The sequence below is a fragment of the Parus major genome, chromosome 4, assembly GCF_001522545.3.
Source record: "Parus major isolate Abel chromosome 4, Parus_major1.1, whole genome shotgun sequence".
NCBI lineage: Eukaryota > Metazoa > Chordata > Aves > Passeriformes > Paridae > Parus > Parus major.
Genome location: NC_031771.1, coordinates 21,744,038 through 21,759,595, shown reverse-complemented (window position 1 = coordinate 21,759,595; position 15,558 = coordinate 21,744,038). Strand labels below are relative to the sequence as shown.

At 41.9% G+C, this 15,558-nt stretch overlaps 1 protein-coding gene across 3 annotated transcripts in view; it reads right to left on the bottom strand.

The window, feature by feature from the left end:
• The window catches only part of NPNT (nephronectin), a 48,649-nt gene extending 38,392 nt beyond the window's left edge, over positions 1–10,257 (bottom strand). For 2 of the 3 annotated variants that reach the window (XM_015623943.3, XM_015623945.3), the window contains exons 1-3: positions 10,124–10,257; positions 8,695–8,795; positions 1,296–1,346 (exon numbers count right to left, since the gene is read on the bottom strand). In XM_015623943.3, the coding sequence (XP_015479429.1) occupies positions 1,296–1,346; positions 8,695–8,795; positions 10,124–10,194 (223 nt within the window). In that variant the 5' untranslated portion in view covers positions 10,195–10,257. The remainder of the gene's footprint in view (positions 1–1,295; positions 1,347–8,694; positions 8,796–10,123) is intronic. The other variant, XM_015623944.3, reaches the window with a different exon arrangement.
• Between the last annotated feature and the right edge of the window lie 5,301 nt (positions 10,258–15,558).

Here is a 15,558-nt window from a genome sequence, read left to right as displayed (position 1 = left end):
TGTGGCCAAAATGCAGGGCTCAGCACTTGGACTAATTAAACATCATCTTATTGGACTCTGCCCATCCATCCAACAGTTCCAGGTCTCTCTGCAGAGCCCTTCTACCTTCCAACAGATCGACACACACTCCCAGCTTAGTGTCATCCTAAAATTTACTAATGAAAGACTCAATACCCTCATCCATGTCATCAATAAAAATATTGAGCAGAGCTGGCCCCAGCAGAGAGCCCTGGGGGACACCACTGGTGTCTGGCCCCCAGCTGGATGCAGCACCATTCACCACCACTCCCTGGGCCATCCAGCCAGTTCCTAACCCAGCACAGAGTGCTCCTGTCCAGGCCAAGGGCTGCCAGCTTTTCCAGGGAATGCTGTGGGAGACAGAGTCAAAGCCTTGCTGAAGTCCAAATAGACACATCCACAGCCTTTCCCTCATCCATCTGGCAGGTCACCTGGTCATAAAAGGAGATCAGGTTGGTCAAACACGACCTGTCCCTCCTAAACCCACGTTGGCTGGGTCTGATACCCTGGCCATGCTGTAAATGCTGTGTGATGACACTCAGTATAAACTGCTCCATTACCTTACGGGTACTGAGCTCAGGCTGGCTGGCCTCCTTGCCACCCTTTTTGTGAATGGGTGTCACGTTGGCCAGCTTCCAGTCATCTGGAACTTCACCAGTGAGCCAGGAACAAACAACTCACATCAATTCCTAAGCAGCAGTGGACTACAGCCCTGGGTAGCAAAGTAAACTATGTTGATTTCATTTTACTCTAACATGCCAGGTCCTACACTGCTGGAGACCAAGGGCTGTAAAGTTTCCCTGTTCTGGAAAGGACAACCTGTAGTGGAAGTGCAAAGCAGGCAGTGGGGGGCAATAAGTGCCTCAGCCACCCCAAAATAGCCTCCCACTGCACATGATTCAATGCCATGGAAGCAAATTAGGCCTCCTAGGTCTGACAGCTTGTAAATGCATTGCTGGGAGTACAGAATTACAATTTTCAGAAAGGGAAAAATATTGCACAGGGCTTGAGGGTAAAATAAAGAAAAGGACTGAAAAGGGAAAAGCATCTTATTTTAGAAAATAAGTGTATCATTGGATAGTCATCTGGGATGAAATAGCCCTGGTAATTTCTTTCCCCCCTCATTTTCCCCAAATCAAATGCTTAAAAAAATGAAAAACAACAAAAAATTATCTTCTTGTCACATATTATAATTTCCACGTAAACTTATGACTTCAAGGCCATAACTCCAAGTCATAACCTTGTCAAAATTATTTCAAGAAATATGTTTAGCTAACCTTTGGGCTGGCACCTTAGGCTGGCTATTCTCTGCCTTAAGACGTAGAACGCTGCAAAACAAATATCCAAAAGAGAAATTCCAGCTTTTTTTTTTTTGTTTTTTTTTTTTCTCTGTAAGGAGGATGGACTTGGCTGTGGGTTTTATCAACTTGTTACATTCCTGGAGAATTACATACATTCAACATTCAGAGCTTCTCTGAAATAAAAAAAATTCTGGTACACATTTAAAAATAGAAATACATGAGTATTTCATGATTAGATTTAACAAACACATTCTGATACATAAGAGTAATTAAATGTAATGATGTGATGCTATTCTTATTCAATCAGCTAAGGAACTCCACTTTGTCAAATTTCATACAGTAAGTAGTTATAAAAATTCTCATGTTTCACAGTTCAGGTTCAACATGTCCATCAACAGAACACAAATGCTTTTCTTAAAGACACAGTATCCTTTCTTTTAAGTATGGGTATATATTTTTAATTTAATGTTGTGTCTCTACAGCTCAAACACAAAGGTTTAGCATGTGGATGCTAATTTGAGAGCAATTAAAATCACACCCACTTATATGTATCTGATCATCTACAACCAATAAACATGTTGGCATACAAATTTACTGGTCATTTTTATAATGTTTGAAAATGCAGTGTCATCTAAATTAAAAGTAGCACTGAGAAACATTTTCAGTTCTTGAAACAAGATATGAAACAAGATATGCTACAGAACTGAAATAAGATGAAAACACAGATATACATTTCAGGCTATTTGAAATCAATTTATTTGCCAATAAATTTAATGCTAGCAGCATGGTTTGTTAGACTACACAGCCTTGTGATAGCAGGCTGGGACAACAACAACAGCAGCTCTTTGTATTTTAAGCAGTGTGTGACCAACACTTAAGGGTTTTCTATGATTGCAACTTATACTAGTTTAAATTAGTTTTAACTAGAAAGTCCCTTTGGTTACAGTGGAAGGAAGCTCCTCAGCTTGCTGCAGGGCTTTCAGAGAAGATGCAATTACAAATATACTACAGTTGTGATAGGTCAAATCATGTTACTGATGACATTTCCTCAGAAAAAAGTGGGCTGCAAAGCTACTAATCTGCATATGAAGTGCATGAAGAATGCAGTAGGGAAATGGAAAAGGATACTGTATCTTTAACACAGTAAATTCATGCTTTATAGGCAAAAAGGTTCTAAACTGGGGAAAAAAAACTGAATAAAAATAGCAAAACCTCATTTTTATTCTTGAATAGCAGTGTAAAGCAGTATTGCAATTCTGTATAAAATGTCTTTTCTTTGAAAAGTATCAGGGATGCACAAAAATATCAATCATTTTATAAGAGGCAGACATGCTTCATACCAGTATTTATTAAACACTGCCAACACAATGCATTAATTCAAACTGTGATCTTGCAACTACAAATTCAGTAGCAGAACTCTTACTGACTTTAAGGATGTTTCTGCTAGTGGATCAGCCTCCTGGAAACCACTGCTTTCACAGCTCGTTATTGACACAATCATGGTTTTATTTTTGTGCATCGTGGGCTATACAGAATTGCCATTTCCACTGAAAGCAAAGTTATGTGCAGGAAACAGAAGTCCTAAGCAGCCCATGGCCTCTTCTCCCATTGATGTGTAGGATGATTTATATGGGTAAACTCCCAGCAGCTTCATTGTTAGCTATACAAATCTCCTTCTATGCATCAATGAGAGCACAGCCACTGCTTCCTCCCCCTCCCACCCCTGTAAAGAGATTGCACAGAACAGGTACACAGCCTTTGAGCTCATTAGGAAAGGAGCAGCAGCACAGACACTGCAAGAGCCTTTCCAAGGGCTGTGAGAAGGCAGCAGCATGCACAGTTCCCAGCAAAGCACTCAGTTATGCCTGCATCTGCTATACATCAACTTGAACAAGCTCCTCCCTCTTGCAAGTCCTCTTTATAACATCCTGAAATCATATGCTTTCTACTAGGTTTGGCTAAATCTAAATGCCAGCCTGACATCCTTCAATTAACACTTTTTTGATGATGCAAAGTTAAGGGGAGGTGTAAACTGATGGCTTGACTTTATACATTCTTGACTGTTCTGTCCCTAGGCCTTTAAGCCAGTTGTGGTGGGAAACAACTTTGTTGACCTCTTCTGGGTTTGCTTCTTAGGTAAAACACTCAAACCTCAGCACAGGGAGATAACTACGTGGAGTTATAACCAATGGGCTCTCTGAAATAGCACACTGATCTTCATCACCCCTTCTTGAGAGAGGTTGTGTGATTTTCCTTACTGTTTAAGGAGAATTACACATAGAAATTGGTGAAGTCATCAGATATCACTGCTTATCAAACCCATGGTACAGTTAAATTGTAGTCCTGTTAAGCATCTTCTGTTGGTCAAACTTTCTATCAATCAGACATGATCTGCTGACTCCAACAGTCACACAGGCTCTGTCAGCAGAGGATCTGACAGTAGAGCTGTATTTGTTTATAGAAGCTGCAGATCTAGTCTCCTCTTCTGTACCTATGTTAATACAGCAAAAGGAACCATTTTTGCCATCACCTCTAGCAAAGGAGTTGTCCAAACTGTAATCCAGAATGAGAATTCAAGCTACTTCATATTGCTTTCCTTTTAAAAATCCATTTAAATAATTTTTAAATGTTAAAAATTTAACATTTTAAATCTATGTTAAAGGATTATCTCTTTCTACAGCTTTTTGCTGTTAAACTGCAGCTAAAATTTTGAAACAATCTTTACATCTGTAGTGTACTTTGAACATATATAAATGGTGTACAAATCGATTACAAACAGACACAGCCAGGTTCAAAGCAGGAGTATTTTGTTTATGAAAGACATACACAGGTGGAAACCATTTTTATACCTTTTGAAAGAACTACAGAGATATTTGTAAGCCAGCTAAAAAAGAGGCAGACAGACCATTAGTTTTAAGAATAGTTTTGAGGGAACCTGGATAGATGAGTGGCAAAAATACCCACAAAGAATTATTTTTTGCATTTCTGCAAGGATACATGTCCTGACTTGGTCTTCCCTTTGTCCTTTAAAACCCCTTGAATGGGCTCTGGGTCAGGACAACACATTCAGTACCACAGATGCAGTTGCCTTACAAAGCAAAAGAATTTAGGAATTAAAAATGCGCTATTGATACCTGCTTTCACCAAAAATACTCTGTCACAGAAAGTCACCTCCCCTGCTCTGAGAAAAGAAATCCAGAAGAAACTCCTTCTACCCTCACTTTTGCTCTGGATTACAGCTCAGCTGGGTGCACAACAGTAAGACACAAAGCAAGGCAACAACAACCCTCTTTTTACACATATTTCATAAGGTGCTCTATCAACACACCATCTTTCACAGAGGTTTTGTGTGATTACTCCCTCTTACAGCAATTACTCCCACTCCTACCAATTAAAGTGCGAGTAAATCCTGCAGGCTGGGCAACAACATGGGATTTTTGGACTAATTTCAAGTGGGATATTTAATATCTAACTTCAGAGCACTGATGCTGTGAGTCCCTCAGTGTAAAGGATCAACTCTATCAATGATGAGGGCACTTCCTGGGAGCAAATAGTTGATGTTCAAACATAACTTCTGTTGTTTCCAAATTAGCCTTTCTACACACTAGGTTTAATTAATTAATCTGGTTTACATACCAAATCACAATCTAAGAAAAGCTACTTAGTTATGTTAATGATGGAAGATATGCACAGTTCTAAATCTAAGCCACTAAACAAGTGCAGATGGATTTTCGATTTACAAGGACTAAGAAATGCCAGAGAATTTGAGTTAACATTTGTTCAGACCCTTTGAAAACATGCCTATACTTTTATCAATCTCAAAATCCATCTAGTGCCTAAACATGGATCCACTTGGGTGTTCAAAACATGCAAGAAAGAAAAAGACAAAAAAAAATCCAACCTGTTTCAAGGGTCTCGATTATTTCAGTTTGAAGGACACCTTCTAAGCACATTTACTGGAATTTGAAAGGGCATTTGGGAAGGGAATTTCATGTCACTGCAGAACAAATATTTCTACTGGCTGAGATGTTACAGCTGACACTGGCAGGCTCTGGAAGCAAGTTTACAGACAGATCAAACCTACATGCATGAGTCTTGATTGGTGTAAAGAGGACAGAGGGGATTTGCAAAGAAAGAAGTGCAAATTAAAGGAAGGCCCTATTTCAACTTCTTCCTACATGTTTATAAGAGCAGAAGACAGCTGAGTGGCGTTGCTAAGCAGCACTGAGCATGATTATGCTCCATGTGCACTCCTTTGCCAGTCAAAGGGACATAAAAGGAATAACTTCACACTTCACAAAACCAAGTTTAGCTAACACAGTTCAGTTTCCATTTGCAATCCTTTGGATGGATTATGGATGGAAGATCAGGAGCATGGAGTCACCAAGGCTTAAGGCCCTCATGGCACTCATCAGCTGCACTACACTCCTGCTCTGTTAGAGCTGACATCCAGGCTTAAGCAATTAAACCATTACCTCAAATCACGCAGCTGGTTGAAACAAACATTTTTTTCTGAAGAGCTGTGGGCAGAGGGCATGCCCACACGTGCTTGGTGGGGCAGCTCAGCTGGACAGCAGAAAACATATCCAGGTATATTTGTGACCACTTGCCCTTGGCTCATCACAGTTCAGAGGTCTCTGCAGACTGGGACCACCCTGTCATGTATCTGTGTGCCTGCTCCACTCTGGCTCCAGCATGGCTCTCACCTTACATTTGTTGTCAGAAGGATAAATTCGGAGATAATTAGTGCCTGCATGGTCAATTATGCATGAGTAAGCAGGTGAGAGAGTCCAAAGGTGCTGTAGCAATTGCAGGCATACAAGGATGGCTCAAGCTGCTTCGAAAAACAGCAATTCCAACTCACTAATAAAGAGCTCAGCATTATTGCCTAAGTAGTTGAAGCTTCTTTTTTGGAGACATTTATAAATTGTCTCACCACTAATTTTTAAGCCTGACTCTATAATTTTTTTCCTTGTGCAAACAGAACTTATACTAAAACACCAAAGAAAATGTACATCTAGTAGAGAAAGTCTGACATCTATTTATGCCACTCATTTTGGGGACAGAGCTAAGAGCTTTACCTTTGATCAGGGAGAAAGCAGAAGAAATAATCATGGACTTGGCTTTTTGGAAAATTTTCACTGATATTCCTTTGTACAGTGAAATAGCCAGGTTTTCCTCTGAGGCCAGGAATGTTGCCTTCTGTGCCAGGTTAATCCTTCGTACTGGGTGCCACATTCCCAAGGTGGAGAGTTGACTACAGATTTTCTATTTGGCTGCAAGCACTAGAGAGATTCACTTTCATTTAGTGTAATCACCTGCTTTGTGATATGTCTGGAATTTTCACCACCCGCAACTGGGGCAGATATTTATGTTTCATTTTGCCAATAGCTTGTCTCCCATTTAAAACAGAAAAGGATGGTTTTAGTAAAATTTTCACCTGAATACCTGAGACTCTTCTGACCCAGCAATTCAAAAATTATCAGCATGTAAAGAAAAAATAGGGGGGCAAATGCTTTTTGACACCTAAATGATAATTGTATTCCTTTGAAAGTCTGGTCCAAATTACTGGAGAAGATCCCAGAAAGTACCCATCTACATGTCTTCTAAATGTGCATGGAAACAAATTTGTGAATAATGGACTTAAATGCAATGGAAGGAGGTGAGAATTCATCTACCTTTAGCTTTAAGGGAAGAAAAAAAATAAAAAAGCATTTATATAATCTGGAAAAGCTAGCACTAAAAATTACTGTACTGACAAAATTCAAAGAACAAAAAATAAATTATACTTTCCGTGTATTAATTTTGTCTCATTTCCAATTTTTAATTATGAATCTTTTGATAGCATCACTTTATGCTATTCCTGTCTCCAAAGGTCATAAAAATGCAAACACAAATCAGATTTGGTAATAATGAGAAATTGACTTCCACCTAAACATGAGATGTGATTTATGGTCACAACATAGGAGACGACTTGTCTAAGAAAGAGTCACAGTGACACAGTAGTCTGGACTCTTTTGGTTTTGTTTTGTTTGGTTTTTTAAACAGTGCAAAATATTGGTATTTGCCAGTTAAGCCTTCATAGCCTCAAACATTTAAACACACAATGATTTTCAACTAAAACTGCATCATAAAAGGTGGCCATAGATCCCATTGCCTCTGGAGTAGCCTCAATCAACCTACTATGCATTCTTCTTCTTAAATATTCATACCAAGGAGCAGACTACTTGTTACCACTGAGAGCCCTAAAACCCAGAATTATTCATGGTATGGCCTGAGGAGTATCAACCTGAGAACTCTGCATCAAACAAACAGTATCAGGGATGTTGTATTCCAGAAGTACTTTCCATCATTTTTTACTAGTCATCTTATGTATCTATTAAACCCTGAGGGTTTCCAAGATATTTTGAAAGAGAGAAACCAGTCTTGCTGTTTACAGATTTGAACAAAACCTTTGCTGAGAGTTGCATTTCCAAGGCTTTTCCTATCTTTTGCCAAATATTTGCCCTGCAGACTATGAAACTTACAGCATTTAACGCCTGTTTTTCTTTGAAAATGGCTTGGCAGAAAATCATATTGTCCACACACCTTTGTGTCTAAATTTAAAGAAACCACTAAATAAATAAATAAAGCTAAGGACCAGTGTTTATAGGCTTGCTCCTGCAAAAACTTCAGGATGCCCCTCATGTATGAGTGTTAAACACATCAGAAAGCATCCACAGTATCAAAGGTTGTAATTTTACCAAGCTGAGGTCTCTACATCACTTCTAACAATTTTAACTTCTACACTAACTGCATCCACAGAATTCCTATTGAAGGTGTAATAAATGACGAAGACTTATCTACTAGTTTATCCTGCGGTCATATCAAAGAGTCTAGATGTATGTGAGAATCTCAAAGATGTTTCTCTTCACGTGTGACCCAGTAAAAGGATGCTGTCAGGCAGATTTATTCCCTTAGTTTGGGGTTACTGAAAGAATGCTTGAGCTTAATACTTAATTGGAACATTTCCATCAATTTTCTAAGTGAAACATCAGTAATTTTGGTTTCCTTTTGGATGCAAATATTATCCCCCTACAGTGCCTGTAACACTGTAGTTACACCAGGTTATCAGATCACAGCACAAAATGAAGCAGAAATCAAAAAAGAAATGTCCAAATTCTCATTGCCCTAGCTCCATGTTACCTTACTTTTTAGCACCATTAAAAACAGACAGAATTTTAACATGACAGCATCCTTCTAAGTCAGTCAGGCACACACGTGCAAAAGCCTAGCCCTGCATTGTAAGGATGTGTGTGAACATGTGAAGACGTGACTAGGTGTGTCCAAGCCTTATCTACAAGTGACTAGAAGCCCCAGCAGCAGTGATACTCACGTTGGCACTGTCCCCAGGACACGCGGGCCCAGCCCCAGCAGCAGTCGATTCTGCTCCCAAAGCGACACAGTCCTGCAGATGACACAATTTGTCTGGGCCACCTGTACAAGACAGTTCAACAAAGCCTGGTGAAACAGTTTGAAAGTAACTAAAATCATACTAGAGTAAAAAAAAACCAAAAAACTTACCAACCAAGCAAAAAAAACCAAAAAACCCAGAAGACAAAGAACACCAAAACCTCTCCTGCACAGAGAAGTATTTTGGGGTTTTTTTACCTTTTTTGAAGGGAGTAACTGCTCTCAGCTGAGCCTAGGATATCATTATCATTTCTATCATTACTACTTGGTTGAGTTCAAAAAATGTAAATGACAATAGGTGAGGAGGGGAAAAGGTAACTGGGATAACTGAGCAAAGCCTGAAAAAGCTGAGATGCTTTACAGTATGCTCACTGCTGCCACTCCCAGGCTGGCACTGAACCGAAGTTCAGAAGTCTGAAACAGAATTTATAGTATGGAATAAACGCCATCATAAAGTTTAGGCTTTGTTTTAGTTCACAATATATGGCAAAATTTTCTCACTGATACGGCCAAACTTTCTCACTGAAACATAAAATGAAAAAAAAAAAAAAATGAATGAAAACAAAAGCTTCTTGGACTGCTGAACAAAAATTAAACATACAAGGAGTATGTAGTCTTCCCTTGTTCCAAGGAAAAGATACCACGGCCTCACACAGTTATAAACCATTGACACGAATCAGAAACGTCTTTTGACGACAGGCTGGAACCCCGTGAGCGCTGCATTTGAACAACCCCTGTGAAAAGAGGAGAAGCCCTGGGGAGGGCGGGGGTCGGGCTGGCCGCTTGCCCCGCACGGCTCAGTGCCCGCTGCCAGTGCCAGCGCCGCCGGTCGCGACACCTGACACGACACGACACGACACGACACGACACGACCCGCGGGCACACGCGCACCCGAGCTTCGTGTCAAAACTTGAGTCGCGATCTCCGCCGCCGTCTGTTTCGAGTGCCTCCGGGCGTCAATAAGCTAATTTTATCTCTACAGCACGCGATGCGCTTTGTTTTTAATTCCTGCGGGACGGAGCCCCGCCAGAGCAATGAACTTCTCTCGTAGCTAAGCCCGTGTTTCGGCTGCCGAGCGAGGCGCGGCGCTCGGCGGGAGGCTCTGGGGCCGGCGGGCTCCGTGCCGGGAGCGCCACCGGCGGCCCCGCGCCTCCACCTGCGCACCGGGGATCGGGGGCTCCGGCCGCCCCGCCTCGCAGGGGACCGGTGCCAGGCAGGAGCCCGGGGGCCGCCACGGCGCCCCGCGTCAAAAAGGGGAGAGCCCGGGCTCCCTTCGCTCTCCCCACGAGGGAACCGCGACTTCGCCCTGCCCGGCCGGTCCCGGCCGCCGCCCCCGCTCTCCCCGCGCCTACCTTCTGTCAAATTCCCCGGCCGCCCCCAGCGAGAGGCAGGACGCCAGGAGCAGCCGCAGGGAGAGCTCCATGGCCGGCGGGGGCTCCGCTGGCCGCCGAGGCGGCCCCGGGCGGGCGGACGGGCGGTGGCGGCGGGGGCGCTCCCGCTGCCGGGCGGGCGGGGGTCCGGCTGCCGCCCGGGCCGGCCGCACTGCCACAGCTCCGGGGCGGCGGCGAGCTCGGCGCCCTCCCTTTCCCTCTCCCTCTCCAGGTCCCTGCCCGCCCGCCTGGCTGCCAGGCGCAGGAGGCGCGGCGCGGGGAGCGGCAGCGCCGCCCGCCCCCGGCAGAGGCGCCCGAGGCCCGCCCGGGGCCGCCTCCCCCGCCACGGGCACCTGGCGGGCGTGCGACACCTGGGCGGGAGACAGCGGCAGCCAACCCCAGCTGCTGCGGACAGCGAGGCACAAACCGCAGTCTGGGGGCACCGAGGAGGGTGGGCTTCCTCGTCATGAGCTTTTGTATCTTGGACTTCCTGAAGGAAGATAGTTACGCCCTCCTCTCTGCAAAGCTCCCGTCTAAAGCCAAGAGCGTTATGGTTTGGCCTTCTTTTACCAACAGAACCTCCCCAACAACAAAGCTTTTTAAAGACTTACAAGGTGTATATGATTTTTTAACACGCCTATTAATAGTTCTCAGGTGCTGGCATGTGTGACATCAGGTGTCCCAGCCCTTGTCCAGAAGAAAAAGTGACAAGTTTAAACACTAACCACACATTGTGTAATGTGCTTGCACCACTACCAACAGCAATGACTGTATCTGTACTACTAATATGTGTCTGTGCTACCAACATGTTAAAATATAGCCCTTATTTTTGTTTGGTTTCTATGAACTACGGCTTTGGGACTTGCCTAAGGACACTTCTAATAGCAGCCTGTCACCAGTTTAGGGTCAGAGCTGATCTGAGATCTCTCTGATTACAGATAGATGGGGTCAACCACTTGGACTGAGCTACAGCATTCGTTTGATTTGTGCCCACATCAAGGCTGAAGCTCATCAGCTGCTCCTAAAAGGGTCTGGCTGTAGCTTAGAAGCAGCAAACAAGGATTTTCTCTGGTTTGTGCTGTAACATAATGCCAAACCCTTCAGGAAATAGTTGGATATCAACCACAACTTAAAGCTTCAGATTTCATTTGGTAGTTCTGAGCAGAGCATTTTCCACCCTCAAAACACTTCACCAATAATTCAAGTGATACTGCACAAAGGTGGACATTTTTTGCACATGATACAAATCATGCCAGTAAGCCTTCAAAAATTATACCTTTCCTCAGAATGTTTTTACCACTTTCTGCTCATATTTGAGCAGAAGACCCCCTCCAATGCTCCTTCCCCTCTTTTTTTCATCTTTTCATGACCACACAATCCCCATGATAAGCTTTCTGTCCACAGCATCAGCCCACAACATCAGTCCAGAACTTTTCAGACACAGAGAAAAACAGCTGTAGGAGCTACAAGGGGATGATTCAGCAATGTGCTTCTACCTGTGCTCAGATAACATGCAAGTCCCCTTAGAGGACTCAAATAAAAAAAAAAACTGCACTGAGGACCAAACCTGGTTCGCTCCACTCACATGAGAAGCTGATAGCCAAGCAGAGAATGCAATGACACAGTGCTGCTTGGGAAAGACAGAAGAACATCTGGCTTGTATTAGATCCTTACTGAAATACAGAGCTGATTGCCAGCTCTTGACTGATTGATAAGTGGTTTTTTTTCACTTGGATGTGTGATGTGGTATAACAGACCATGCATAGTAAAATCATTGTCAAAATTTAATGGGCAAAAGGGGGGATAACCTATTTGTGATAACCAGAAGGATTTTTTTTTTCTGCTAACAGCATCTGCATGCATCTTTCCAGCTTGCAGTCAAAAAGCATTCCCAAATTACACCACAGCTGAGTCCAGGACAAGTGCCAAAAACAACATTTGAACATCACTCTGAATTAAGGTCTAGGGCAACCTGACACTTTCCCTCTCATGTCCAAAGGGACATGTCATAAAATCAATTCCTTTAATGCAATGCTACATAATGGTACTTAATGTTCACAGCAACTTTAAAGCACCCACTATTCCTTTAAAGCATGTTCACTCACGAATGGCAGTAAAATCATTTAATCTCTCCAAGCTGCTCTGAGTATTTAAGACTTCCTCAGCAGCCTCTTTGGCTCTTTTGTATGTTAATGCTAGTGAGCTGGTCAGACATGGTGCCTGCTCAAATTAAGATTGTCTGCTCTTGGTTAACTTCTGCTGCCTTTACAATTTGTTTTGGAGCATCAGCCCAAAAAACCAGTTAACCAGTTGCTGAAAGATCACATATTACACTTCCAAACCTATCAGTGGGACTGAACATCCACTCACTTATAAATTCATTTGTTTTGGCAATGGTTAATCATCACTAGCAGAGTTTTCTTAACAAGGCAGTTTCTCATATCCACGACAGTAGAAAGATTACTGAGTGAGCTGTCAAAGAACCAGACCCCTTGAAGAATTAAAGGTGTACTAAGTTGTGTGGGTATTCATCAAGATACTGTATATAAAAGATGGAGATGGAGAAGTTGTTGGCAGTATGACAATAAAAAGCCCTTTTGTGCCTTATGTTTAGCAAAGCAGTATGAAAGTCTGGCAAAATGCAGATGCCATAGGGTGGCTGACCTGACGTCCAGCAAAGCTAAACTAACAATAGAAGTCCAGCAGCTGCACATCAAGCACTCAGATGATTGACTAGAACAAGTGTCCAAAAAAGTTTCTTCAGAGATACTGGTAAGACACTTGGTTAAGTATAACTCCATAGTCAGGTTTTTAGCTGCAAATTAGCAACAATGAAGCAGAAACATGGAGGAATGTTGCTGTCCTTGTGTATAAAAAAGGCAAAACTCATAGGAAGGGGAATTTTGCCTGAAAAGGTGTTCATTTTATGAAATCATAGTGATCCTTCCTGGTTTTTTTTACTCTTCTCCATTCCTCCATAATTATCTTTATGTTTCTCATGCCAAAAAAGACACACTATCAGTCATTATCTTCATCTCAGACTTCTAGTCTCACGGGTATATTGAGCTCAGATTGAGACCCTTCTATGCAAATTAAGACCCTAAACTTGGTAATATACACTGTGATGAGAGCAGAGGAAGAGCTGAAAATACTTGCAGCTGAAAATACCTACAGCTGACCATGCCATTAACAAGCCCATTAGTTTCTGAATTATCTATAACTTCCCAGGGAATGGAGTCACAGGTATATATTCTATTCCTGTATTCTGCACCATAAGTGATGAAGACACATCTGACTGCACACAAAACTGAATCCTGGTGATAAGGCAGCAGAGAGTGAAGAAATGCTTTGAGAGAGAGGCTTGCTAATTCTGCTGCAGTGAGGGTAAAACTGGTGAGGGCAACTGCTGCTTCTGGGATGGCGAGTGTGACAGCGTGACATCTGGCACACTACCGGTTAACTACACATGCAGAATGTGTTCAGTGCACTGCTCAAGACAGTAGTGATGTTTCAAAAGTCCACAACAGTACAGTGCAGAGTATATTTGCAGTGTGTACTCCATTAAAGAATCAAGAATCACTGTCATGTGTTGTACATGTAACTGGTAATAGACAGAACATCAACTAAAAACACATACAAACAACAGTCTGTTCTAAGTTGTTCTAAGGAAGACAAGCTTATTTACAGTTTTGTTTAGTGAAATGAACCTTCCTTGTGTGCATGGGACCTGCTTCTCTCTAACAGCACTACCTACTTTCACTTCACCTGGGGTAGGCTGTGCCCAGCAGTCTCAGTGTTCCAAACTTCTGCTGCAGGATGAACTCCAGGTTTTGGTATGCTCTTTGTTGCTATAACCATTCCCGAGGGGGAAAACTAACAGAACAGAAACAGTTTCTGGAATATTCTCTGGCATCATCTGGACAGGCAATATTAAAAAAAAAAAAAAAAAAAAAAAAAAGAGTTATAAAGGATACAGACAATAGTCCATAACCCTTGTAAAAAAAAAAAAAAAAAAAAAAAGAGTTATAAAGATACAAGTGGCAGATATTTTAGGCTGACAGATATTGGTAAATATGGTAGATGATAGAATATAGTAGATATGACAGAAATCACACAGAAAGAACTTTAAAGTTTATCTTCATTGCTTTACATACCTATGAATTGAGCATAAACACACAGAAGATACTGCTTTCAGAGTATTCCACTGCCAAGTAACTTTTCTTTGAGGAAGGTATTAAATAAGTCCTTTCAAGTCCACTTTCCTAATATTGACTTCCTCCTTGTCTTAAAGCACATTATGAATGTTAATAAATCAAGTCCTCTATTCAACAGAATCAGTCCATAACACTCCCATTTACATAAGCAGAAATTAAGGAACAGAAAATTACTTTTCCACAAATTAAGTCATCTGTCATCAAACAAGAAACCGATCTCCTGTTTTCTAATTTCATACTTAAACCACAAATCCATCCTCCCTCTTTTCTAGGTATTTCACCCTCTTTGAGGCTGAGAAAGTTGACCACAAGTCCCACACTATCCCAAGTCACTAAATCACACCACAACTTGTGTAAAAACCACTTGATTTGCAGTTAATGGCAAGCAGGGCCATGGTCTGCATTTGTGCTGCTAATGTAACATGTACACCTCTTTCAAAATGGAACAGAAGGAAAGAATCCAAGTCCAAATTTTCTATGAGACTTTCAATGTCTCTACTTTTCCTCTGGGGCTATGCAATTCTGTGGTATATTTAAAAGTAAAATTTATTGAGTAAATATCTCTGTCACATGGCAGGTAAGAATTTCTATGAGTCCCATGGTAATAAGAAAACTATAAGGTATCAAGGAAATACAGCAATTCAACCAGTTAAATCACTCTTTTGCTCCAGCTCTCCCTCAGTAAACTTCCTTGAAAGGGTGAGAAAGTCATCCAACCTGTCAGACACTGTAGTGTCCAATTTCCTTCTATACAGATAAATCCTATATAATTTTAAAATATTTCTAGCTCTCCACATTACCAACTTTGATACCAAGCATATTTTTCAAAGGGGATCAGAATGATAATCCCCCAAATTTAATACTAACCTGTTCATTAGAGGGAGAGTCAACTTTGCCTCCCTTTCTTCCATGTAATTTTTGTAAGGTTCTACTCTTCCAGTAATACACTGAGTCCAATAAAACTCCTACAGCTTTACAGCATGTACTTTTCATATCATGCTGCAGCTCTTCATGGGCTGTTTTACACAGTGCAGCCAATGCCTGATGCTGCCTCCTTTCCTCAGGAAGGCAAATGCTTGGACACAGGGACACCATACTATACATCATCATTAGTACTTTGTCACTTAAATCATGAGCATCTCCATGGCCTGCATGCACATGCATTTAGCAGTCAGAGGGAAGAGACCAAAACTGAGGCACAAG